Here is a 25,669-nt window from a genome sequence, read left to right as displayed (position 1 = left end):
GTCGCTTTGCTTGTCTTGCTATCGATACAGAGATTTCATTTGTTCACCTTTGCTTTTAGTGAGCCACTCTCTGCACTGATCTGTCCGAGCCAGTGCAACTTGACGTCTTGCATAGTTGTTCTTCTCACGGAAAATTTTATGGTCATCAACAGACTTTGATTATTGCCATTGCTTGTATGCAACTTTCTTTTCAGCTATTGCATTTTGTACACTGTCATTCCACCACCAAGTGTCACGTTCATGCTGACGTTTTGTACCAGTTTTCCCACAAACTGTAGTTGCAGCGTTTATCAAAACTGTTTTGTATGTACTCCAATCTGTACTGGATTGCGATTGGTGGTCTAACTGTGTGGCGACAATCTGTTGAAATTTTTCTCGATAAATATTGCTTTTCAGCTTCCACGTTTTGATTCTCCGAGGCATTTGTTTAGACTTATGTTTTGACAGTTCGACAACCAGGTCTGCCACAAGGAGTCTATGATGGGCAACACATGATTCACCAGGTATAACTTTGACGTTTTTGAACAGCCTTCGGTGTGGTTGCTTGACAGCAAAGAAATCAATTTGCGTGGCTGATGGTCCACTTTGTATGTTATGAGATGTTCCAACCTCTTTCTAAAATATGTGTTCAGTAAACAAAACCCGTGACTTTTAGCAAACTCAAGGATGCGGTTGCCATATTCATTCCGTTTTCCATAGCCAAAACCGCCATGTACGTTGTCAAAACCATCTGTTTTCTCTCCAACGTGGCCATTGAGATCGCCTCCAATCAGGATTGTTTCAGATTTTGGTATTGTTGAGATGGTGTCAGAGAATGCAGCCCAGAAGTCATTTTTCATCTCTTCTGATTCGCCTGTCTGTGGTGCGTATGCAGAAAAAATAATCATTGTTTGCTTTTCTATGCGAAGCTTGATCCACATGACACGTGAATTAATCCTTTTAATATCCAGTACTTCTTGGGCTAGCGGTTCTCTGACAAAAATTCCAACACCATTTTTGGCCGTATTTTGACCATTCCAGAATAGTTTATATTTTTCTTTGTCTGAGTTGACATGACAGACACCATTCGATTTCCATCGGGTTTCCTGAAGTCAGCAGATGTCAATCCTTCTTCGCTCAAGCATTTCTGCAATTTCCATGCTGCGGCCAGTCAGCGATCCCACATTGAGCATTCCAAGTCTCAGTACCATAGAGAGGCCATTCTGAATTTTTCGGCAACATCCCTCAACTATTGCATACGTACCAGGGATTCTTGGCACCCTTTGACCACTTAAGGCCTGCTGGGGACTAGGGGTCGTTGTTTTTCTTTGTGATGGCATAAGAGTAATTTGGGGAAAGTTTTTACATCCGGACACCCATCCTGACGACAACCACCAGTTATAGCGGTGGGCCTAGCCTTTTGCTCAAAAGCTCGCAAGGCAGCGTGGATGCAGTTTTATGTCACGCCCAGGACAAATTAGAATTAAACAAAATAAATTTAAATTTTAAAAATTGCTGAAAAAACGACCATAAAGTAAATCAACAAAATAAAAAGCAAGAATCAAGAATCAAAATGTATACAAGATGCTACAGTTAAAATAACTGTTTAACTATATTAAATTATCACAACCAATTGAAATAAAATATGAACCATAATAACATCAAATCTTCGATTCATGGCAATACCATCTAAAAAAAGATAAATTACAAAATAAAATGTTGAAAATTTTTCAATTAAATGATTGACAGCAGCTGTAGCAAACTCATCGACCTCCAAATCTTGTGAAAGCAAATTATCAAATGCTCTGTTTAAATCATTTTCGAATGACGTATAATTTAGATGACGAAAGCAACGACGGCAGCTGTGGATGATTGTCGATCAATCAATCATCGTTTAGTGTCCAGAAACCCAGTTCTCCCGAGGTAGGACGTTGTTTTCTTTGCCATCATTTTTTTGCGCCAAATTAGGCGATCAACAACAACAACACACGTTTAGACGACATTTTCACCGAGATCGGGGAATACCCCTCGACGCCATTCACATCTGTCACTCGCCTCAGTATCACACAACCCCGCTTTCACTCTGTCCTTCACCACCTGTTCTCTCCATTTCAATCGCGGACAACCATTTCCTATCACTCCTTCAACCTCGAACTCCAACGCTCGCCTAATCCCGACCCTTTCATCTTTTCATCCCTTCTCAACACATGTCTATAATACCGCAATCTCGATCTCCTTATGAATGTCACAATGTCCTCATTCAGTCCCATCAGCTCTGTACAACTCCTCCTATCCTTCACTTTAACCCCACACATCACCCTCACCATAGCTTTTTCAGCTCTCTGCAGTACACTTTCCTCCTCTCTCCTCAGCACCCAAGTTTCACCACCATATACCATGGCTGCTCTCACACATGCTTTATATACCCTCCCTTTCATCTTCACTGACCATTTCTTTCCACACAATACCACACCCAGTTCCCTAAATTTCATCCATCCCACACGAACTCTTGCCGTAACATCGCCAAACTTCGTCCATTCGCGTTCAGCTTAACCCCTAAATAAACAAAGCTTTCCACTTTTTCAATACCACCACTCAACCCCGTCCTTGTGTCCGTCCTTACTTATATCTTACATTTGAACGTGCCTTCCACCTTTTTCAGTGCCCCCCTCACACCACTACATATCTTATGCACCCACTTTTGACATCCTATAACACAATACCGAGTTAGCCTTCACTCTCCTGTTATATACCCCACAGGGGTCTATTTTACTTATCACTTGCTCCCCACCTTCCCCACTCACCATTACCTTCGTCTTACCAATATTAACCTTTAACCCTTTCTTTTCGATAACACTTTTCCCTCTGTCAAATTTTAACTGCAATTCTTCCATGCTATCAGCCATCAAGACTAAATCATCTGCATACAAAATCTCAAATAAAAACCCCTCCATTATGTTCCCACACACAACATCCATCACAATTGCAAACACTGATCCTTGATGCACTCCAACATTAACACTAAAAGCGTCCGAAATCCTCCTTCCGACCCTCACCTTTGTCTTCGCCACTTCATACAGCTGCATCACAGCTTTAACAAGACTCTCATTCACTCCTTTCTTCCTCAACGCCCAAATTTCATCCTCAGATTAGGCGATCAGTTGTGTCCATTTCATTTAAATTTAGAGATTTCATGTCTTGCCCAATTGTTTGCGACCAGGACTTCTTTGGACGGCCTTAGGAACGTGTGCCAGGTACTTCAACATCTGCAAGAGAAGTTATGGCACTGTTTCCACTTCGTTTGACATGACCAAACCACCACAGACGGTGTTGCCAACATTCGTCCTTTATATCATCTAAACCAGCACGACGCAGGATTTCGGTAGATTTGATGTGGTTTTTCAGACTAATTCGTTGCATCCATCGGAGCATTTTCATGTCGGTTCGTTGAAGTTGTTGTTCCAATCCAGAACATTCCCAGATATTGAACGATGTGACTTTTTCTACCTTAATGGCTTTAAAAACATTGCTGTTTCGAATTTGTTGTCGTGGATTGATGCAAGCAGGACAAAAAAAATTGGACACTTTAGATAAATTAACAATTATTTTTGAACAACGTTTGTGACATTGATGACACTTGATTGAATTGTTACCTACACCAGCTTTACAAACTGAACAGAGCAATCGTCCAGTAGCTGTGAATTGGATGGGTTCACCAGTGTTCATTGCTTTGGTGTGGCTGATGTTGACTTTGAATCCACCGTTTTGTACCAGTTTTCCAACAAACTGTAGTTGCAGCGTTTATCAAAACAGTTTTGTATCTACTCCAATCTGTACTGGATTGCGATTGGTGGTCTAACTGTGTGGCGACAATCTGTTGAAATTTTTCTCGATGAATAACGCTTTTCAGCTTCCACATTTTGATTTTCCGAGGCATTTGTTTAGATTTAAGTTTTGATAGTTTGACAACCAGGTCTGCCACAAGGAGTCTATGTTGGGCGACACATGATTCGCCAGGTATAACTTTGACATTTTTAAATAGCCTTCGGTGTGGTTGCTTGACAGCGAAGAAATCAATTTGCGTGGCTGACGAGTCCACTTTTGTATGTTATGAGATGTTCCAACCTCTTTCTAAAATATGTGTTCAGTAAACAAAACCCGTGACTTTCAGCAAACTCAAGGATGCGGTTGCCATCTTTATTCCGTTCTCCATAGCCAAAACCGCCATGTACGTTGTCAAAACCATCTGTTTTCTCTCCAACGTGGCCATTGAGATCGCCTCCAATCAGGATTGTTTCAAATTTTGGTATTGTTGAGATGGTGTCAGAGAACGCAGCCCAGAAGTCATTTTTTTATGTCTTCTGATTCGCCTGTCTGTGGTGCGTATGCAGAAAAAATAATCATTGTTTGCTTTTCTAGGCAAAGCTTGATCCACATGAAACGTGAATTAATCCTTTTAATATCCAGTACTTCTTGGGCTAGCGGTTCTCTGACAAAAATTCCAACACCATTTTTGGCCGTATTTTGACCATTCCAGAATAGTTTATATTTTTCTTTGTCTGAGTTGACATGACAGACACCATTCGATTTCCATCGGGTTTCCTGAAGGCAGCAGATGTCAATCCTTCTACGCTCGAACATTTTTGCAATTTCCATGCTGCGGCCAGTCAGTGATCCATATATAGTGATCAGCGATATATATATGTATATATATATATATATAAATTATTTCAAAAATTCAACACTACTTTCAACATTGTAAAAAATGATGAAAGTACATAGTTAAAAGTAGTGTTGAATTTTTGAAATGTTGCGTTAACAACAGTCTGTTACCAAAATATATATCATTAGTAAACCATTACTCGCCACAGGCCATTCGTAAGGCGACACAACTCAATTATTGTAACCAAGAAAAGCAAATTGAGTAGTCGGCGACTTATTAAAAACAACATCACGTTGTCACAAAGTTTAAGAACCCATTCAGTCGCAAGAGGTATTATTGGTAAACCATTACCCGCCATAGGCCAGACGTACGTTTCGTCTCTCACGAGACTCGCCAGTAGCCTGCCGAATAAGGTTTAAGATAATACAAATCAATTATTGTAACCAAGAAACGCGAATTGAGTAGTCGCGACCAACAGGTAAGAACAACATCGCGTTGTCACAAGGTTTATATATATAAATGTATTCCATGATGTATTCCATGATGTCATCTATTCCAGGTGCTATCTTTTTTGTCACTTCGTTTAGCTTTCTGTAGTCCACAAAAAGTGGCTGTTGCCGTCTTTTTTCTTTACTAAAACAACTGGCGAGGTCCAAAGACTAGTTAACGGTTCGATGACACTTTGGTTTGGCATTATATTATCATTTCGTTTACCTCTTCTTACTTTGCTAATGGAAGACAGAGTGGTACTTGTCTGATTGGCTTCGAGTCCTGAGTATCGATTTGATGAGTAACTTGGCCCATTTTTCCTTGATTATAGTCTCCGGTTGAAAATACAACCTCAAAATCTGCTATCAAATTTTCGTCTTTTGAACGATCTCCCTGTTGCAAAGTGAGTTATATTAGACCATATTATTATTAAACCCTATTATTAGACATTTTAGACCATCAGTAAACTTTTTAAGATTATCCTTATCGACTTAACCGACCCCTATTTTGATGTTGAATATCCAGACTTCACAATATTTACAGATTGACAAAAGCCTATTTCTTGGTCCTTTTCAATTGTAATGGAATGTTCTGCCACATTTAACACCCGAACTCGAACAAAGCCATGTTCATTTGCTTTTACGAAACTTTTTTCCAATAACAATGTTTTCAATTTACGTCGTCGTCGTTGGCTCAACCAGGTAGAATTGGTGGTCCCCAGTATCGCCAATTATTTTCGCCCATATGATGTTCTCTGATGATTTAGGTACTTCAACTTTTCCATCCAACCAAAGGTCGTATTGACTTCGATTTAGCCTAGAGACCTTATTTACGGTACTGGGGGCGTCAATTCTACCAGCCAATTTCTGCCCGCAAAATTGGCTTTGGCTTTGGCTTTTTATAGTTTCCCGCCTCCTTGTTGAGGCAGTCGGTTATGACGCGGGGTCACCATCTAACCGTTTGTGCCATGTTGCTGCACAACAACAATAGTAACTGTTTCTCGGGCATTGTTTAAAATCTTTTCGTAGATTCATAGATGTCGTTTTCCCCAAAATTCTAGCATTTTGGCGCACCATAATTCTGACCCGTCGGTTCTAGAACCATCTTTTGACACAAACATTCTTCACAAATTTAGCGCAGTTTTACGTCAGCCTTTGATGCTTGCTTTGCTGAATCGAATGTAAGACTGTAGGCCACGGCTTCTTAGAGGTTGCATTTGTCCGCGAGTATGAGAGTTTGTCTAAGATTTGAATCTCGAACAGCCTTTACAAACTTTTCCGTAGGGTATGAGAGCAAAGTTCAACACCCTGTGCCAGCTGCTGTATTGACTCTCCAGGTCGCTGCGTCCGGTTTCGTAACTGGGACCAATATATGTGCTTCATGTGATCTTCACCATAACGTAAATTCAACGTATTTATCAGAACTTCATAGTTGGAATGGTTCTCGACTGGAATCGTTTGGAGGACTTCTGCTGCTGACCCTCGTAACGCTACCATAAGAGCCGTTGCCCGCTCTCTTTCATTCCAGCCATAATTCATCGTTGCTTTAAAAATGTTCCAAGAAATTTCTCGGTCGAATGCTGGCGCTTTCAATGTCTTCAAAGTCATGTGGCTTACAGGTGTGGAGTTTATTTTCTTAGTTTCTTCCAGTTCTTGTTTAAATTTCTGGTCAATTTTGGACGTGATGTTTTCCATTCTTATCATCTGGTATTCTATTTTTGCGTTAATTACGGCCGATTGCTCTTCACTTTTGACATCCAATTGTTCTGAGTTCTTTTAATTGTTGTACAATTTTGGCATCTCTTATTTGTTTTATTTCTATTGACTGTTGCTTTATTTCTGCTAATTGTTGTCCAATCTTTGCATCAAATTGGTCTCTCGTCTGTTTTATTTCTGCTAATTGTTGTTCAATTTTTGAATCAATCGCGGCCGACTGTTCAACTTTGGCATCAATTTGTTCTCTCATCTGTTTTATTTCTGTTGACTGTTGTGCAATTTTTGTTGACTGTTCAATTTTTGTAGATTATTGTTTTATTTCTGATGATATCGTTCAAAGCAAAGCCATCAATTCGGTGTTTGCCCCAGCCAATAAAGAAATCTGACAACTAATTTCCATCTAAGTTCACTTTGACACAGTGAATATTTCCCTATATAAATTAAATTGCACTGATGATGATTCATTCTGAATCGAAATATGGCCTTATTTGCAGCATGAATTCGGAAAATAAGTTTATTTTGAGTTTAAATAAACTAAACGTTCTCCAAAAAACTTTAGTAGTAAAAAAAAATCAAAAAAACGAACTACAAACATATTAACGCCAAACATTCGGTAGAATTTATAGAATTTTGTAAAAATTATGGCATATATATATATATATATATATATATGTTTATATATATATATATATATACATAAATACATACATATATACATATATATATATGTTGGTAATAGACCATAATTCTTACAATATTCCATTATAGAATATTGCAATAAATATATATATATATATATATTTATATATTTATATATATATATATACCATATATATATACATATATACATATATATATATATGTACTTATTTATATATATATACTATATATATAAACCATATATATATATATATATATATATATATATATATATATATATATAATTTTTGGATTCATGGAATGAGAAGTAGTTTAAAATATAATTTTCAACAATACAAAGCTGACAATCGAAATTGAACGTTTGGTTTTAATAAATGAATAAAGTCATAAAAAAAACAAATTGTTTACGATTTTTATAAGTGGGTTCAGCGAAATAACAAAATTAAAACTTATTTACGGCATAAATACATCGGTCCAAAAATTATTTAGATCCACGACTTTAGTCGTCTATGAAGTACGCTCTGGAGGAAGTATCAGCAATTAAAATAAATGTACTGGAGAATATTTTTCACGTTCTTTCTTTTTCCATTGCACTGTGATCTAAAAAACATTTTTTTAAATTCAAAAGCAGCGGGTAGTAGTATTGCTACAGGTATTGCTAATAACAATCCTGCAACCAGCTATGTAGGAAACGATCTTTGATTAATTTGTTGCAAACATTGTTTATACAATTGCCAATTTTCTGAACAGTCACATTAACTGGTTTAAAGACTGTTCGACTACAAGAACTGGTTAACACATTTAGTTGCTTTAATTCTATTGAAGATGTTTTCAGTCTAACATTTCATTTATAGAAATAACTTACAATTTGTAAAATAACTTCCCTTCTAAACCTGATTCCCTGATAAAATCCAGTATAGCCAAAATTTTTGGCTGCTATTGGCATGAAAACGAACAAATACGGTAGACATGAATAAATTTAACTAGCATTAAAAAATGATGAACAAAATATTTTTCATAAATACAAATTTTTATGATGTATTTAAGATGAGAACTAATACAAACCATATGGTGAAAAAACTCGAAGATTTATTGGAATATTAGATATGCCTTTGTTGGACCCTGTCAGTCGATCAGTTTCATCCTCAATTTCTTTTCTTACCAACTCAAAATCTGTAAATATCCGTCCTTTGCAATGGAGAAATTCTGCATACTCTTTGGAAAATAATATAAAAATACAAAAAAATACAAAAAATTAAAATTTAATGCAATAAAGTTATTCGATACATAGCAACCATAGTATAAATAAATAAAAATAAATAATGGGCTTAATATAATATAATATATATGCCCATATCAAAATAGCATTAAAAGACAACAAAAAGCAATCAAACAACAACGTCGATTTTATGATCATAGAGGAATTCTTTGTTGGCCATATATAAGTCAAAATTCTTCTTGAAGTTGGAAACAGTATCTGATTCAACAACGCATGTCGGTAAATTGTTCCAAATAGAGATCACTCTGTTAGAAGACGAATACTTTCTTATATTTGAATGGAACTTTTGAACATGTATTCTATAGTGATGCTCTCTGGTACGTGGATCCGCATCAAAATACAAAGCTGGTGAGGAATCTCTATCTACCATACCCTTTGCAATGTTGAAAATCATTAATATGTCTCCACGAACAACAAAGGCCTTTGTAATCCCTGACCATCTTGGTTGCCCGTTTCTAAACCCTTTCCAATTCGTCAATTTCCTTTATTTTCCAAGGAGATCATACACTGACACCATACTCTAATTTTGACCTAATTAAAGATTTATAAACCAAAATAAATGACTATAGTTAAATTTTTAAAGTTTCTGTATAACAATCCTAAAAGAACAAAACATTTATTAATAACATGATGTATATACTTGAAAGTTCAAACAAAACCCCCAAATCGTTTACTTCACCACAAAAATCCAAGTTAGAATTATTTATATTATAACACCAATTATTATCGAAACACGAATGACCAAATTTTATAGCCGCACACTTTTCAATATTCAAATCGATTTTCCATAACATACACCAATCATACAATTTATCAAGATATTTTTGTTGCACTATTCTATCATCCACACATCTTATAAAATTAAACATTTTAGCATCATCAGCATACAAACATATTTGAACAGAACTATCTTTCATAATATCAAACATGTCATTCACATACACAATAAACAAAGTCGGACCTAATACACTTCCTTGAGGCACTCCACTACTAACTTCAAACCTTTTAAACAAACAATTATTCACTCTCACACTAGAAGTTCTACCACAAATACCCCTTAATCCATTCAACCAAACAATCATTCACACCGTAACCACGCAACTTATTAATCAATAACACATGTGGCACTCTATCAAAAGCTTTAGTAAAGTCTGTGTAAATAACATCAACATTCAACCATAGTATAGAAAACTACAAGATAAGTCACCATTTTAATAACTGGGTTTTTATTTCTGATTGTCTTCCGGAAACCGGGATTTGCTGTTGTTTACTTTTTACGCACTATCGTATTGTATTACCGCTATCGTTGTATTCGGGTTTCAGAGAAAATACCAGATTTTAAATTTTTACGAGCGTTAATTTAGCCTATATATTTTAAAACCATCATTGTAATAATAATTACGACTAATATTTATTTTTAATCGATCGCGATGCTCAACTCGTAACTATAGCTCGATTCAGTAAAAGATTTATTTAACTGATACCTAAATAACCATTAATTTTGACGTGAAGATGTTGAAAGCTTTTTTGTCAAAACTATTTTTATCTGTTCATAAAGTGGATAGGCTTGTCAAGGAATAATTGTTCTCTTTGATGTAGCAGTAGCACATGCGATCGACATCAAGTTAAGATATATCAATTCAAAATTGGTATTTCAGGAATGTGATGCACAGAAAATAGTATAACGCAAAGAACAAAAAATCAGCAACAACAACAATGCAGCTAACAATAACAACAAAAATAACATTGTTATATTTTATAAGAACCACATGTCAACTGCTTTCGAACAGGATTAAAAATCATGAAAAGGATCATAATAAATAACTTTCAAGCAACAAACGATAACGATAGTATTAAACTACGAATATACTACTCTATTCAAAGAAAGTTATCTTTCGTGATGAAAAACAACAGCACTAGTAAGCCAGAATCAATAATGGATCATAGCCATCTAACATGTTCGTTAAAATGTAATATTGGTAGTGTGGGCACCATAACTCTGAATATGACGATGACCAATATCGAGAAGACTCACGATGCACGTACAAACTGGCACTATAAAGCATCACATGAAAGAGAAACACAAAACTAAAATTATTAGGCAAATCTTAGACAACAATGTTAAAATCTTACAATACAACAAACATTATAATTTACGATAGGCCGAATTAATACTCATAGAACAAAGACATCCAACGATAAATATTCAACAACGTACAATTGGAGTCCTTTCTTCCCATTAACAAATTTAGAAACAGAAGAATCATCGATAATAACGACACGTAAAAGTGTCATATTGCACAAAATTGAAGATCGTAATGAATTGTTTGCATTAAGTTATTATCATAAAATCAAATTAACAAAAAAATAATTCACTTTAAACCAACAATGAATTAACATTGTAGAGACACAGCATATATATACTTGAACATCTGGCCACATACACAACGTATCAATTTGAACACCGAAAATGGTATAGGAAAACCAAAAAAACTTTTCTGTTCTATCAATCAATTAGTTAATAAAGCGCTATTTCCGCGATTTTCAACAGCACTCCTCAATGAATTTGGTAAGCAGATGGGTCTTGAGATCCGCTCTGAACTTTGTAAGTGATGGAGAAGTAGTCAGAGAAGGAGGTAGAGAGTTCCAATGAAAATGGTCAGAAAAAGCAAATCCAGATTTAACAAAAGAGTGTTTAACACGAGTTAAGACGAAGCAAGAGCAAGAAGACGATAAACAAATCCACGTTTTGTACAATGTTATCTAGTACGGAATCTGTTTCCGGTGATGAATCTTTTAGAGAACAAGCTTTAATTTTGGTTTTGTCATAATTCCTAATTCTTAATGTTCAAGAAGTTTACCTTGAATGGGATAGAACTTCGCGCACCTCTGCAAATAAAGCGTCATCCTCAGGACAGTAGAACAGTCAAAATAATCCACTAGAGCCAAAAATTTAATCGGTGTGAAGCAGCTCTCTCTCCTCTCTCTCCACTCTCAGACGCTATTATCAATTCCGAACTTCCAAAAAACTGTCTTGTGATTTTATTGCTTATTGGGGATATGATGTAGCAGTAAATAACCGAATTATGCGTGCAATAAGTCAATTTTACAAATAATGTAAATTAAAAATAAACTAATAAGCCCAAAGGGAAAGGTTTATACAGCATTCATTCGATGCTGCATGTTATACGATAACTAAAACAAAATTTAGATTCAAGAAGACTACTAACAAATTGAGTGCTGAGTGAAGTCATGTAAGTGGAACTTAAACAAGTTTAGATTATTTAGCCATGTCAAAGAATGTTGAAGTGAATAAAGCGGGGAGTAGATCTTTGCAGATTTTAGGAATAAAATTTTACAAACTAATTTTAAATCCGTTTTCAGCATTAGATGGAAACATTAAAAATACTAGGCAAGCATAAAAAATGTGATCATTGCTCTCTGCACAAAATTGGTAATGGATTCCTCGATGTATGCCAGTTATGATATCAACATCGTCAACATGATGGTATGATTTACTACAACTACAAATAATTTATTCTAGAATAAATAGTTCCTCTAATTTCAAACTACTCAACATCTACATCATCTGGAATTTTTTTTCTATTTGAGTGAAATATCTTTCATTAAGTGATTTCTAATCACATTATCAAACTTAATTTTTTTCGTTGATGACTTCTGGAGAAACTTTAGAGTAACAAAAATTAATAGCACGTGAAAATGATAGATTTGAAAAAAATTTGTACAGCACATATTTTGATAGAAAGCTAGCTTGAGACAATTCTAACAAAGAAAAAAAATCAAATAGATAAAAAATGGTAGTTATAAACAAATGTTTCATAATATTCATAAAATATTCATAAATATACTTATATTTACCTTGCTTAGAATAAATTAATTGAAGAACAAGAGGCCTTCTTGTAACAATACCTGACCCTCTTGGCAAAAAATCTCTGCAAGAATATGAAATTATATTACATATAAAGTCAAAAATATAATCTAATGAAAAATATTTATATGAAGCATAAGAATAAGAACATTAGGACCCTTGACAATTTGACAAATGAAGGGAGAGAAAGCTAATAACAAAGTCGTACAAGTTAGCCAAAACTTGATATGAACGGGTGAGCGACCAAAAAAAGGATTGTATTGTATTATAGATTTGTATAGTCTATTTGGTCATCTTTAGAAGCGGTAATGGTGCTTCGTTTTGTTGACAAAATAATGTTTCAATCAGCTTCTGAGTACTTGACGACTGATGTTAGTATCAACTTTTAGGTCAAGCGGCAATAAGTTCTAAGTCTTGGCTGCTCAACAGGAAACTCTCCTACACCTAAATGAGATGTTTTGAACGGAGGAAAGACAAGATCACAGTGTTTTGCCGATCTCAGCCTATTTCTTTTAGGAACATTCCAAATTGAGGATGTTACCAGGGGAACATAAATTTTAGATCGTCATAGAGAAAAAGTTACAAAAAATATGCAATGGTTTGGGTTAGTTTAAAATTATAAACTGGTATTGGTATTGCAACACGATAATGACATAAACAAAATAAAAAAACTTTGATGGCCTTAGAATAAAGGTTTGAAAACTTACAGTTTTAAATAAGAAAAGCAGATTTAGGAAAAAATGATGGTGCATATTAAAAATTGCAGGAAAGTTGTTAGAAAGTTGTTAGTGTTGTTAAAAAGTTGTTAGAGATGAATTAACAAGATTTAGAATAATAAGCAAGAAAACTGAAAAAAACCTTTCAAGTAATGAGGTTGGAAGAAGATAGGAAAACAAGTATTAGGCGACATAGAATTAATAATTTTGGTAAGATCAGCAAGTAAGTGAAGTAGGAGCAAAGATAAAGACTTACCAGTAAGTTTAGGAAAAGATAAAGAAGTCAGAATTAGAATTTTATGTAGAAATAATTTTATTAAAAATATAATCATGATATTACTGAACTGAGAAAGTGAGATACGTTTTTATGAAGAAGACAAAAAAGAGCAGACCACTTGTTCAATCTGATAAGAAGAAAAATTAGTAGGAGAGTGAGTTAACCTATAAGACTATTCAAGTTTTCTAGGACAACACTAAGCTAAGAGACATTTATGATCAAACCAAGGAGCACAAGAAATAGTTTTAACAGACACTAATTTATCAAGAATATAATTTAAACTGTTTATAAAATCAACATCATAATAAGTGAAAAAATCAAAGCAAGCAGAAGTGAGACATGAAAGAAATAAACCTTTATCAGTCTTAGACCAACACCTATTATTATTGTTAACAGTAGCAGTAGTTTTAGCATTGAAAAAATTGAAAAAAGAGAAGACTTAATAAAATAGTGATTAGAAAAGTGTAAGGAAGTTGAAGAATTATCTAAAGGTTTAGTAAATGAAGAGGCAATAATAAAATCAATTATATTACCAGATTTATGAGCAGGAAAATAGCAATATTGAGAAAGATTAAATAAAGAAAGTAAATCAATAAATTTAAAAGTGTAAATATTAGTTAAATTATTAAAGTGCTTATTAAAATCACCAATTATATATAATGACAGTATATTGAGAGATTCAATCAAAGTAAAAAAATTCTTCCAAAAATAAAGAAAGAGAAAAAAGAAGGTCTATATAGAGAAAATAAAAAATGAACAATGTGAAAATTTGAAAGAGAAAACTAGACATTCAAATTATAGGCAATTAATATAAAATTCATTAAACTGTTGAGAAAAAATTGATTTATAAAAGAAAAAGATAGACGCTACCATTGTAAGAATGAAAAGATGATATAGGTTTTTTATGAGGTCTAGAAAGTTCAACAAAATTATAGTTAGTAGGAGTAGAAATTATAAGTGAAGTAGAATCATTATTTCCACGCCAGGTTTCAATGAGAAAAAGAAAATCAGGTGAACAGGTAAATAAGAAAAAAAGGATGTCAGAAATATAAATAGATTTTTTATTAATAGATCTTATGGTAAGAGATATAGTATTAAATTAGTTAAGATTTTTGAAGTTATTATTAGTCTTATTATGGTTGAAGAAAGAATTTTTTTTAATTTTATTTGGCTGTGAATTAAATGTAGAACATAATTTTGACTTAAAATAATTAGTTACAGGTTTAATGTATTAATTAGACTTTGTAGAATATGATTTATTTATTTATTTATTTATTATATTATATCATTAAAAAATTGGAAAAAAATTATGTTTAGTCAGATATGATTTTGAGATAAACGTAGAACTTAACTTAGGCTAAGAATAATTCAGTTTAGATTGAGGATTTGAAAGATTAAAATAAAATAAACTTCACCTTATTTTTCTAGGGGGAAAAGAAATTAAAGAGAGACTAAGTAAAAATTCACAAGCGTAAGTAGTAGGTATGACATGAGTCAAGACAAATAAAATTATATAAGGTAAATAAATAAGTCAAACTGATAAATAAGGATAATCAATCTTCGTTTAGCGTCCAGAGACCCAGTTTTTCGAGGTAGGTCGTTGTTTTCTTTGCCATCAACTTTTTGCGCCAAAGTAAAAGCATTGATAAATAAGGATCAATCAATCTTCGTTTTTCGTCCAGAGACCCGGTTTCACGAGGTAGGACGTTGTTCTCTTAGCTATCAACTTTTTGCGCCAAATTATACGATCAGTTGTATCCATTTCATTTAAATTTAGAGCTTTCATGTTTTGCTCGATTGTTTGCGACCAGGACTTCTTTGGACGGCCTTTGGGACGTGTGCCAGGTACTTCAACATCTGCAAGAAAAGTTATGGCACTGTTTCTACTTCGTTTGACATGACCAAACCTCCGCAGACGGTGTTGCCGGCATTCGTCCTTTATATCATCTAAACCAGCACAGCGCAGGATTTCGGTAGATTTGATGTGGTCCTTCAGACTAATTCGTTGCATCCATCGGAGCATTTTCATGTCGGTTCGTTGAAGTTGTTGTTCCAGTTTGGTTGTCATTGGCCATGTTTCTGCACCATATAACAACACCGGACGTATCACAGATTTATAAAGTCTTGACCGTTGTGGTAGTGGGATGTGACGCCGCATCAATATAGAGGCAAGGAGATGCCATTTACTCCAGGCTGCACGTATGCGTGCGCGAACGGCAGCTTCAGCTGTTCCAGTACAATCCAGAACATCCCCTAGATATTGAAACGATGTGACTTTCTCTACCTTAATGGCTTCAAAAACATTGCTATTTCGAATTTGTTGTTGTGGATTGATGCAAGCAGGACAAACAAAATTGGACACTTTAGATAAAATACCAATTATTTTTGAACAACGTTTGTGACACCATTGGTTACACTGCTGACACTTGATTGAATTGCTACCTACACCAGCTTTACAAACTGAACAGTGCCATCGTCCAGTAGATGTGGATTGGATGGGTTCACCAGTGTTCATTGCTTTGGTTTTGCCGATGTTGACTTTGAATCCATGATCGGCGAGTCTGGTGTTCCAATCTTCAAACATCTGTGCTGCATTCTACTCAGACGTGGCTGTTAAAACGATATCACCAGCATATATTAGATTCCAAATGTCATCAGTGCGTATCGATTTTGTGATTTCTTCCATCACTGTGATTTCTTCTATCTTCCGACTGAGAATCGAGCCTTGGTGAACTTCAACGCCGATGTCAAATGCATCTGTGTTTCCAACATTTGTGCTGACAAGAGTCTTAGTATTCGTATACATTTCCATCACAAGTCGAACAAGATATTCTGGAATGAGTTGTCGACGTAGACTCCACCTGAATGCTTCACGGGGAACTCGATCAAATGCTTTTTCAAGGTCTACAAAAATGTGTGATAGTTATTGATGCTTTGCGAGGTACTTCTCTTGCAGTTGCCGAAGGATGTGAATTGCATCAATTGTTGATTTCCCCGCTAGGAAACCAAATTGATAATTTCCGATTGTGATGCACGACGTTAATCTTCTCTCAATGATTTTCTCGACAATTTTCAGGGAGTGTTTTAATAGACGTATACCCCGATATGATGAACAGTTCAATGGATCGTCTTTGCCTTTGTATAGCGGGACTGTCATGCTATAGTTTTATTCAGTCGGCATTGAACAATTTCTCCAGATTTCACGGCAAAGTTGTAGTAAAGTTTGGATACCTGCAGTACCAGATGCTTTGATAATGTCATTTGTGAGTCCAGAGGGCCCTGCTGCCTTTCCATCCTTCATAGCTTTCAGAGCTTCTGTAAGCTCCTCTACAGTGATATCTGGAATCGGACCTTCGATGGGTGGAGCATCAAAGTTAACAATGATGGGATTTGTTTCGTTTAACAGACGGTTGAAGTATTCTCTCCACTGTGGCTTGATCTCATCTTGTTCAAGAACCATCTCATTTTTGTCATTTTTGATACATGAGGCACCAACTATGTCTTTTTTCGTACGCTTTGCTTGTTTTGCTATACGATATAGAGATTTATTTGTTCACCTTTGCTTTTAGTGAGCCATTCTCTGCACTGATCTGTCCGAGCCAGTGCAACTTGACGTCTTGCATAGTTGTTCTTCTCAAGGAAAATTTTATGGTCATCAACAGACTTTGATTTTTGCCATTGCTTGTATGCAACTTTCTTTTCAGCTATTGCATTTTGTACACTGTCATTCCACCAACAAGTGTCCTGTTCATGCTGACGTTTTGCACCAGTTTTCCCACAAACTGCAGTTGCAGCGTTCATCAAAACGGTTTTGTATGTACTCCAATCTGTACTGGCTTGCGATTGGTGGTCTAACTGTGTGGCGACAATCTGTTGAAATTTTTCTCGATGGATATTGCTTTTCAGCTTCCACATTTTCATTCTCTGAGGCATTTGTTTAGACTTAAGTTTTGATAGTTTGACAACCAGGTCTGCCACAAGGAGTCTATGTTGGGCGACACATGATTCGCCAGGTATAACTTTGACGTTTTTGAATAGCCTTCGGTTTTGTTGCTTGACAGCGAAGAAATCAATTTGCGTGGCTGATGGTCCACTATTGTATGTTATGAGATGTTCCAACCTCTTTCTAAAATATGTGTTCAGTAAACAAAACCCGTGACTTTCAGCAAACTCAAGGATGCGGTTGCCATCTTCATTCCGTTTTCCATAGCCAAAACCGCCATGTACGTTGTCAAAAACCATCTGTTTTCTCTCCAACATGGCCATTGAGATCGCCTCCAATCAGGATTGTTTCAGATTTTGGTGTTGTTGAGATGGTGTCAGAGAATGCAGTCCAGAAGTCATTTTTCATTTCCTCTGATTCGCCTGTCTGTGGTGCGTATGCAGAAAAAATAATCATTGTTTGCTTTTCTATGCGAAGCTTGATCCACATGAGACGTGAATTAATTCTTTTAATATCCAGTACTTCTTGGGCTAGCGGTTCTCTGACAGAAATTCCAATGACAACCAAACTGGAACAACAACTTCAACAAACCGACATGAAAATTCTCCGTTGGATGCAACAAATTAGTCTGAAGGACCACATCAAATCTACCGAAATCCTGCGTCGTGCTGTTTTAGATGATATAAAGGACGAATGCCGGCAACACCGTCTGCGGTGGTTTGGTCATTTCAAACGAAATAGAAACAGTGCCATAACTTCTCTTGCAGATGTTGAAGTACCCGGCACACGTCCCAAAGGCCGTCCAAAGAAGTCCTGGTCGCAAACAATCGAGCAAGACATGAAAGCTCTAAATTTAAATGAAATGGATACAACTGATCGTCTAATTTGCGCAAAAAGTTGATGGCAAAGAAAACAACGTCCTACCTCGGGAAACCGGGTCTCTGGACGCAAAACGAAGATTGATTGATTAAAAGTTTGTGAGATGGCGATTTAGATAAACAATGCATATGAATATGAGCATCAACTATAAGATTTTGTGAAAAATTTGATATAATTTCCCAATCATACCATTTGTTTTGACTATGATACATGATATAATCAAAAATTTATCTTTGGCAAAAATTCGTTGCCGAAAATTAAAAGCTAATGATTTTATGCAAAATCTGCTTTCATTCAAGGTTGGATCACTGTTCTCTTAAGTTAATACAATGAAAGCACAAACAGTAACGGAATCGACTCCTCAATCTTTGTGCCAAATTCGGAGTAGTAATTACCAGCACCCTTTCCAGCCACATCAAAGAAAGGCTAATTGGATGCATCTACGATCCAAGCACTGGCGTCTTTTGGACTATAAATAAACCAGACAACGCGATGTCACTGACATCAACCATACACGAATTATGAGAGGTGGAGTGTTAGACTGATCATCGTCTTGTCGACTTGTCATACCCAAATTTGCAATTAAAATCACCCCACTAATTCGTAAACATGGCCCAGGTAAAAGAATGTACATTGGGGCCTTCCAAAATCATGATAATGCATGAAAAACTTCAGGAAAAACCCACCAAACGTCCTGAGCTGTCTGCTGTTTTTCAGCAACCTACTAGTGTGCCTTCAATGATCAATGAACGGTCAATAATTAGCTCCTGTAGACTGTCAACGGCAACGGATATTTTTGAGATTTCCGCAAGAAAGCATTCTGGCAGGTTTGATGAAAATCGACTGGGCATCCTTGATCTCTTGCAAGCAAAGAATAAAGGCCATAAAAACAGGCTCTGCAATCCGGGCTGACCAAATCTTAATCTTGCATGGAAAGAATCACGTGACAAGGTAGGACAGGTGCTGCGTTGCATTGAAAACGATTGGTTGACGGACACGGCTAAGGAACTACAAAAATTAGCGGATACAAATAGCATGCAAAGATTTTACAAATCTTTCAAGTTTGTCTATGGAACGGTCCAACACTTTGTTTTCCAGTTAAGTCAAAAGATGGTAAGGCAGTGGTCAGGGACTTCGGGGGGATTGTTTGACGCTGGGTCGAGCACTTTAGTGGTCTGTTGAACTGCGTCAACCCCGTGTATCCGACATTGATAAAAGTCCTTCCGAAATTCTTGGCTGTTGCTGAGCATGATAGCCTACCAGTGCTTAACGAGGTTCTATAAGCCGCTAAGGGAATGCAGAAATATTCAAATATGGTGGTCGCTGCATAATTTCATGATTCGAGTGTGGACTACTAGTAAAAACAACAAAAAGAAGGGAGGTAGACAATCATGTGGTAACAGTCGTAGCATATTCTTGCTTTCCACTGCCGGCAAGATCCTGACGCAAGTGTCATGTTGAAACGACTTCAAAACCACATTTAACATTTAACAACCACATTCAAATCAAATCAAAGAAAACAGAATCAATAAATTGAAATGATCTGGAAACCAAAAAGAATTGTTCTTGTAACGGTCACCAGTTACTTATTTAATAACAACATAACCATGTCACATCTAACAACGACTCTTCATTATTATTATTCACAAGCACAAAAAGTAAACATGTACTTGCATCAGTACTTTAACTATAATTGAATAAATAAACAGAAAAAAATAACTGTGAAACTTATATACTGACAATATAAACAGAAAGGAAAAGAAAGAAAAATTAAAACTAGCAAATTAAATTTATCAAAGTTTACCAATTGTTTTTGTTGAGCAACAAAAAAAATAAAATAAAAAAAAAACACACATACATACATATTTATATATAAAAATTTTAGCTTTATACATACACACACATAGGAAAACACTCAAGCGCAAAGATATACACAGATCTACCTACATTTTCAAAATTAAACGTACTCAACCAATTACTCACGAACAATGCAGATTAAATAGCCACACAAATAATTTAACACAAATAAACAGATATCCATCCACCAATAAACTCATCAGTAGGTAAATATAAATCTCATTACCCTACCTAACAAAATGCTTGAAGTGCTGTAAGAAGAATTAAATATATTAGTTAGCTAATCAAACTCACTATCATTGTGGAAGATATCATCTCAAAATTGCAATGTGGCTTCCGTGATGGAGGTAGTACTATCGATATGACCTTAGCTGTAAGCTTTCTTATGAAAAGGTGCCGCGAACAAAACTAGGATCTTTTTCTTGCCTTTATCTATCTGACAAATGCTTATGACAGCCAATAGAGACTTGTTATGGATGAACCTTGGCAATTTTGGCTGCCTACCTAAATTTCTGGTAGTACTGCGTGAATTTCATACTGAATCGTGAATCGTTTGATGTTTTGGTAGAGATAAAACAGGGCTGCTGCGTTTTGGCTCTTGTGATCTTTAATCTGTTTACTGCCGCCGTTTTTACATATCGTAATGGTTTTCCATCTGACGCGGGCATTTCGTTTTGTTTCCGTCTTGACGGCGGTTTCTTCAACATACGCCGATTCAAGACGGAAAGCCAAGTATCGCAAGATAGAATTTTTGATGATTTGCAACACCTTTCGTGGTTCAAGTAGATGTTCTCAATAATTCAAAAAAGTTCATGTATCCTAGTAATGTCCTCAGCAACATTGATATTTTGATCGTGAGATAGAACTTCGCATTAGGCTGACGTCGGCTGCATTTGGCAGACTGGGGAGTCGCGTTATTTTAAATGACAAACTTACTGTGACGACCAACATTGCTGTGAATAATGCTGTTTACATTTCTACACTGCATTATTGTGAATCCTGGACTCTTTATCGTTGACATCCCAAGTCCCTCGAGGCCTACCATGTTTACTGTCTTCGCAAGATTTATGGAATAAGATGGTGGCACAAAATACACCTCACAGACATGTTCAAGATTGCGGATACTACAGTCTGAATATCCATTGTTACAACAGTTGCGCTGGATAGGTCACGTTATTCGCATGGCGAAGTCTCATCTACTTTGCGGAGTCTCATAAGCCTTGTAGATAGTTATACAGCGAACTATCAGTCGACTGTCATTCCATCGATTGGCCAAAGAAGCGCTTTGTGAACCAAGTGGAAAGCGTACTTCAGAAATGTAACATCAACGCGAGTGGACTTGAAAAAACGGCAAAAGATCGGTTTACATGGAAGAAGATTTGTTAAGTTGGTCTCGCAATTTTTTTAGAATGGAGACATCATGAAAACTGACACCAACTGGTCATCAATGCCCCTGTTGTTGAAAACTATGCACCTCAGATTTTGTAGTAAGTAGTCTCAAAACTTCTTACTCCTAGGTCACGGTCTCAAAAAAGGCCGAAAGTAACTTAAGTGCAACGCAACATTCTTGCCGCCTCGGCGGACAACAAAAACAAAGCTATAAAAGCACTAAAAAGCATTAAGATTGAAAACAATTTTTGTGGTTAAAAATGACGCAAAATAAAATGAGAATTTGACCAATAGCACGAAAAATTGACAACAGATTTTAACAAAATTTTGTTTATCAATTAAGACTATAAATTTTTTTAAATATATAATAAAACAATTATTCATTTTGCTAAAAACTTTGGTGGAAAGAATTTTATGATTCAGGACAACGGTTTTTTCTGTTATTACATTGTTTCACTAATATGTACAAAACATTTCATTAGCAAATATTAGGTAGTTTGAGAAATATGGCGTTCTACATAGGTACAAGTTTTTAAAACACCACTCAAAAATTGAAAAACGGTGTCACAAAAATCTTCATAACTTGAAAAATAACTGAAATTATTTTATAAAATTTTTATTTTGTCAATGAAATACATTGAGGTACATGTTGAAATTAAAAAAAAATCGGAGATAGCCGGGCGTGAATTTTTTTATAAAATTGTTCGGGTTGACATTGAATGACTGATATGCTGATAGCGTTAACAATTCAAAAAATCTACTGACAGCATAAATTTCCATTCCAGATTTGGCCAAAAGTTCATCAATTGGAATGCTAATTTGAGTTACAAAACAATATTATCACAATGTTTAGATTATTTTTTGTGATTTTGTTTTTGTTTTACACAAAAAACATGCTGAAAGCGGTTTTAACAATTTAAAAAACGGTCAAAGGTCTATTACTAGATTCTGAGGAATCAGCAACACACTTTGTATATGAATACATGCTATACGACGCATCACACAAATCATGTTATAGGTAGGAATCTTTTTGTCACATTCAAAACTAGTCATTGAACTAGAAGTGAGCGGGAATTGAAATTTGTTCCCAATACCATTCCACTTTTTTTCATTCCCGATTCCCTCCCGAATTCCTATTTATGACAACGTTTCCAAAATTTCTCATTGCCTATTTTTTTAATTCATTCCAGCGTTTTCCCCCTCATTCCCTCCCATTTCCCATTTTTAAAACTTTTGGACACAAAATCACAAATTTTTTTGAAAAAGCAGATTTACAAATATGTCTTCATTCTCAAACAATGTAAAAATTCAAATGTTCTAAAAAGTCAAAAAACATAAATCAAAAACTTTAATATCTAAATTAAACATTTGGTCGAAATAGTGCACTGCATTAATTTTAACAAACATTTTATTTTTTTTAACATTTTAAATATACAAATAAATTAGATTTCAATTACTTGAGATACATTTAGTCATTCAAGGAATAAAAATAAGCATAAGCCAATCACATAGTCAAAAGTACAATTGTTGCATAACATCAATATCAATGTTTGTTGAACACACTGCAAACCAGCACCAAGTTACCTTAACCACTAGACTAGGCCATCCTGCAAAAATAAACTACCACCACATGATTTTCCAATAGCCACCAAACATTAATGAATAGGATGTCAATCTGTGTTGCAAAAATAATAGTATATTTTTCATAATTTTTTAGTGTTTTACCTAAAAATACATTTACTGATGAAGTTTTAAAAATTTTCAAAATCTATAATCACAGTATTTTCAAATTTTTGTCGTATTAATTGTAGTGAAGATTAAAAGTTTATTAGATGCTTCAAAATCATTGAAATAGCTTTGGTATATGTTTTTTGTGAAAAACATAAAAATTGTATAAATAAATAAAACTAAACAAAGACAATATTATTTTTACAGTGCAGATTAACACTCTATTGGTGAACTGACAATAAAAATTAAAAAGTTATGCAACCTGTAGATATTTTTAAACCGTTAAAAACGCCTCAGCATGTTTTTTTTTAAATGAGAAAAAATTGTAAAAATTAAATTGAACACCATGACAATAGTTGTACAATGCAGATTAACATTCCACTGACACATTATCATAGAGAATTAGAAAATTATGTGATCAGTAGATTCTTTCATAATCAATGAAAGCATCCTAGTAAAATTTTTGTGAGGAAGAAAAAAATGCAAACTGAACGTGATACAATATCAATTTTTACAAAGCAAATTACCATATCATTGATGAATTTTGATGAATGTTAGAAAGTTATGCGATCGGTAAATTTTTTGAATCCTTTGAATCAGCTTATTTATTTGTAAAAAACAAAAATAAACAATAAAAAATAACCTAAGAATCGTGACAATACTATTTCTACAAACTGAATAGCATTCTATTGATACATTTTCTGTGAAAATTTGAAAATTGAGATTTGTAGATATGTAAATATCATTATAAATGCAATTGGCATGCTCTTTATTGAAAACAAAAAATAAACAAATAATAAAAATAATAAACAAAATGGAAAAACAATTTTTCAATTATAGATTAAAACTGTTATAACAAATTCGTGGAGTAGATTAATAAATTAAATGATTGGCAGACTTTTATATATGTATGTATAATTTATATTTATTTACCAGAGGCTTTATGATAGCAAGATTGAGTAACCAACACGAATTATACATATTTAAAAAAAAATGAAACAGAAAACAACAACTATACCAACTAGAAACAACTCTTTAGCGTATGTATATACATCTATATATATATATATATATAAATGAATATATATATATATATACATGTGCATATGTGCTCAATTATATTATAATAAATAAACATATATCTAAATTTTTGCATTTATGTGTAAAAAGGCAAATGCAAACATAGTTCATAATTCAATAATAAGAAATTACAAAAATTTTAATTAAAAACATAATTTTATAAAAAAATTTCTGTTTAATACATCTGCTTATTGTGGACATTTTTGTACACAGATTTGTACACATAAACTTGGATGCATGTATACCAATATTCCTCGGTTGCTAGGTTATTTATAAGTATTGAGTCTTTTGTCTTGAGCTTTGTTGAGTTCATCTTTGATGATAACAGCTATTTCACATCTGTTCCATTCATCTAGTAGATTATTCAGCGTAGCTGATATATGCTGGACTCTAATTTGTTTTGCCTCTAACTCCCAGGAAAAATGAAACCCGGTTGTCAAGATATACCGATATGTAATATATACAGATAAGCATATGCCCTCTATATTTATTCATATTTATCACCTGCTGTAACATGGGCAAAGCTAGAATTATAAATCAATCAACATATAACATAACATCGCCTAATTTTTTAAATTAGAAAATTGGTAAAAGAACACAGTAAAAGTTAGATTTTTTAAACAAATTGTAAGCACATCAAAGAATCTCTGGTAAAAATTTGAATGAATTATTTATGAATTATTTATCTATTATCATCACTTGATTTTTTAAAATTTCTGCAGTACAAATATGTATTTGAGGCTCTTTAGCTTGCAAGGCTAACTTCACGCACCTTGAAATTTTCATCCACCTTTGATTACTTTTATTATATAATTTTATTTTAACAATTTGCTTGAAAATTGAAGTTTAAAATTAAAATCCAAAAATATTAAAAGTATTAAAAAATCCCTGGCTGGCTGTAAAAATTGTTGGCAAACTTCAAGCACCTTAAAATTGGGCATTCTAAAAATTAAAAAACAAACCTTCCAACGAAATTTTCAAGCACACTGCTCTTTCCGGCGCTTTGGCTGCCCACAACAGCAATTTGGGGTAAATCTAACGATAAGGGTACTCCGATGGACGAAAATGCATCTTGCAAGCGATTGACTATCGGAATTAACTGTTCCATTCCCATATTGCCAGTCAT

General features: G+C 34.6%; 1 protein-coding gene across 1 annotated transcript in view; it reads right to left on the bottom strand.

Moving 5' to 3' along the window:
* The window catches only part of HELRODRAFT_79668 (hypothetical protein), a gene marked incomplete at both ends in the record, with an annotated part of 93,589 nt that extends 67,920 nt beyond the window's left edge, over positions 1–25,669 (bottom strand). The window contains 3 exons of the mRNA XM_009019788.1: positions 8,572–8,721; positions 12,665–12,738; positions 25,506–25,669. Coding sequence (XP_009018036.1) covers positions 8,572–8,721; positions 12,665–12,738; positions 25,506–25,669 — 388 coding nt within the window. The remainder of the gene's footprint in view (positions 1–8,571; positions 8,722–12,664; positions 12,739–25,505) is intronic.

This window comes from Helobdella robusta (assembly GCF_000326865.2).
Source record: "Helobdella robusta unplaced genomic scaffold HELROscaffold_25, whole genome shotgun sequence".
NCBI lineage: Eukaryota > Metazoa > Annelida > Clitellata > Rhynchobdellida > Glossiphoniidae > Helobdella > Helobdella robusta.
The sequence above is the reverse complement of the archived record's forward strand: the minus strand, read 5'-3'. Positions and strand labels throughout refer to the sequence as shown.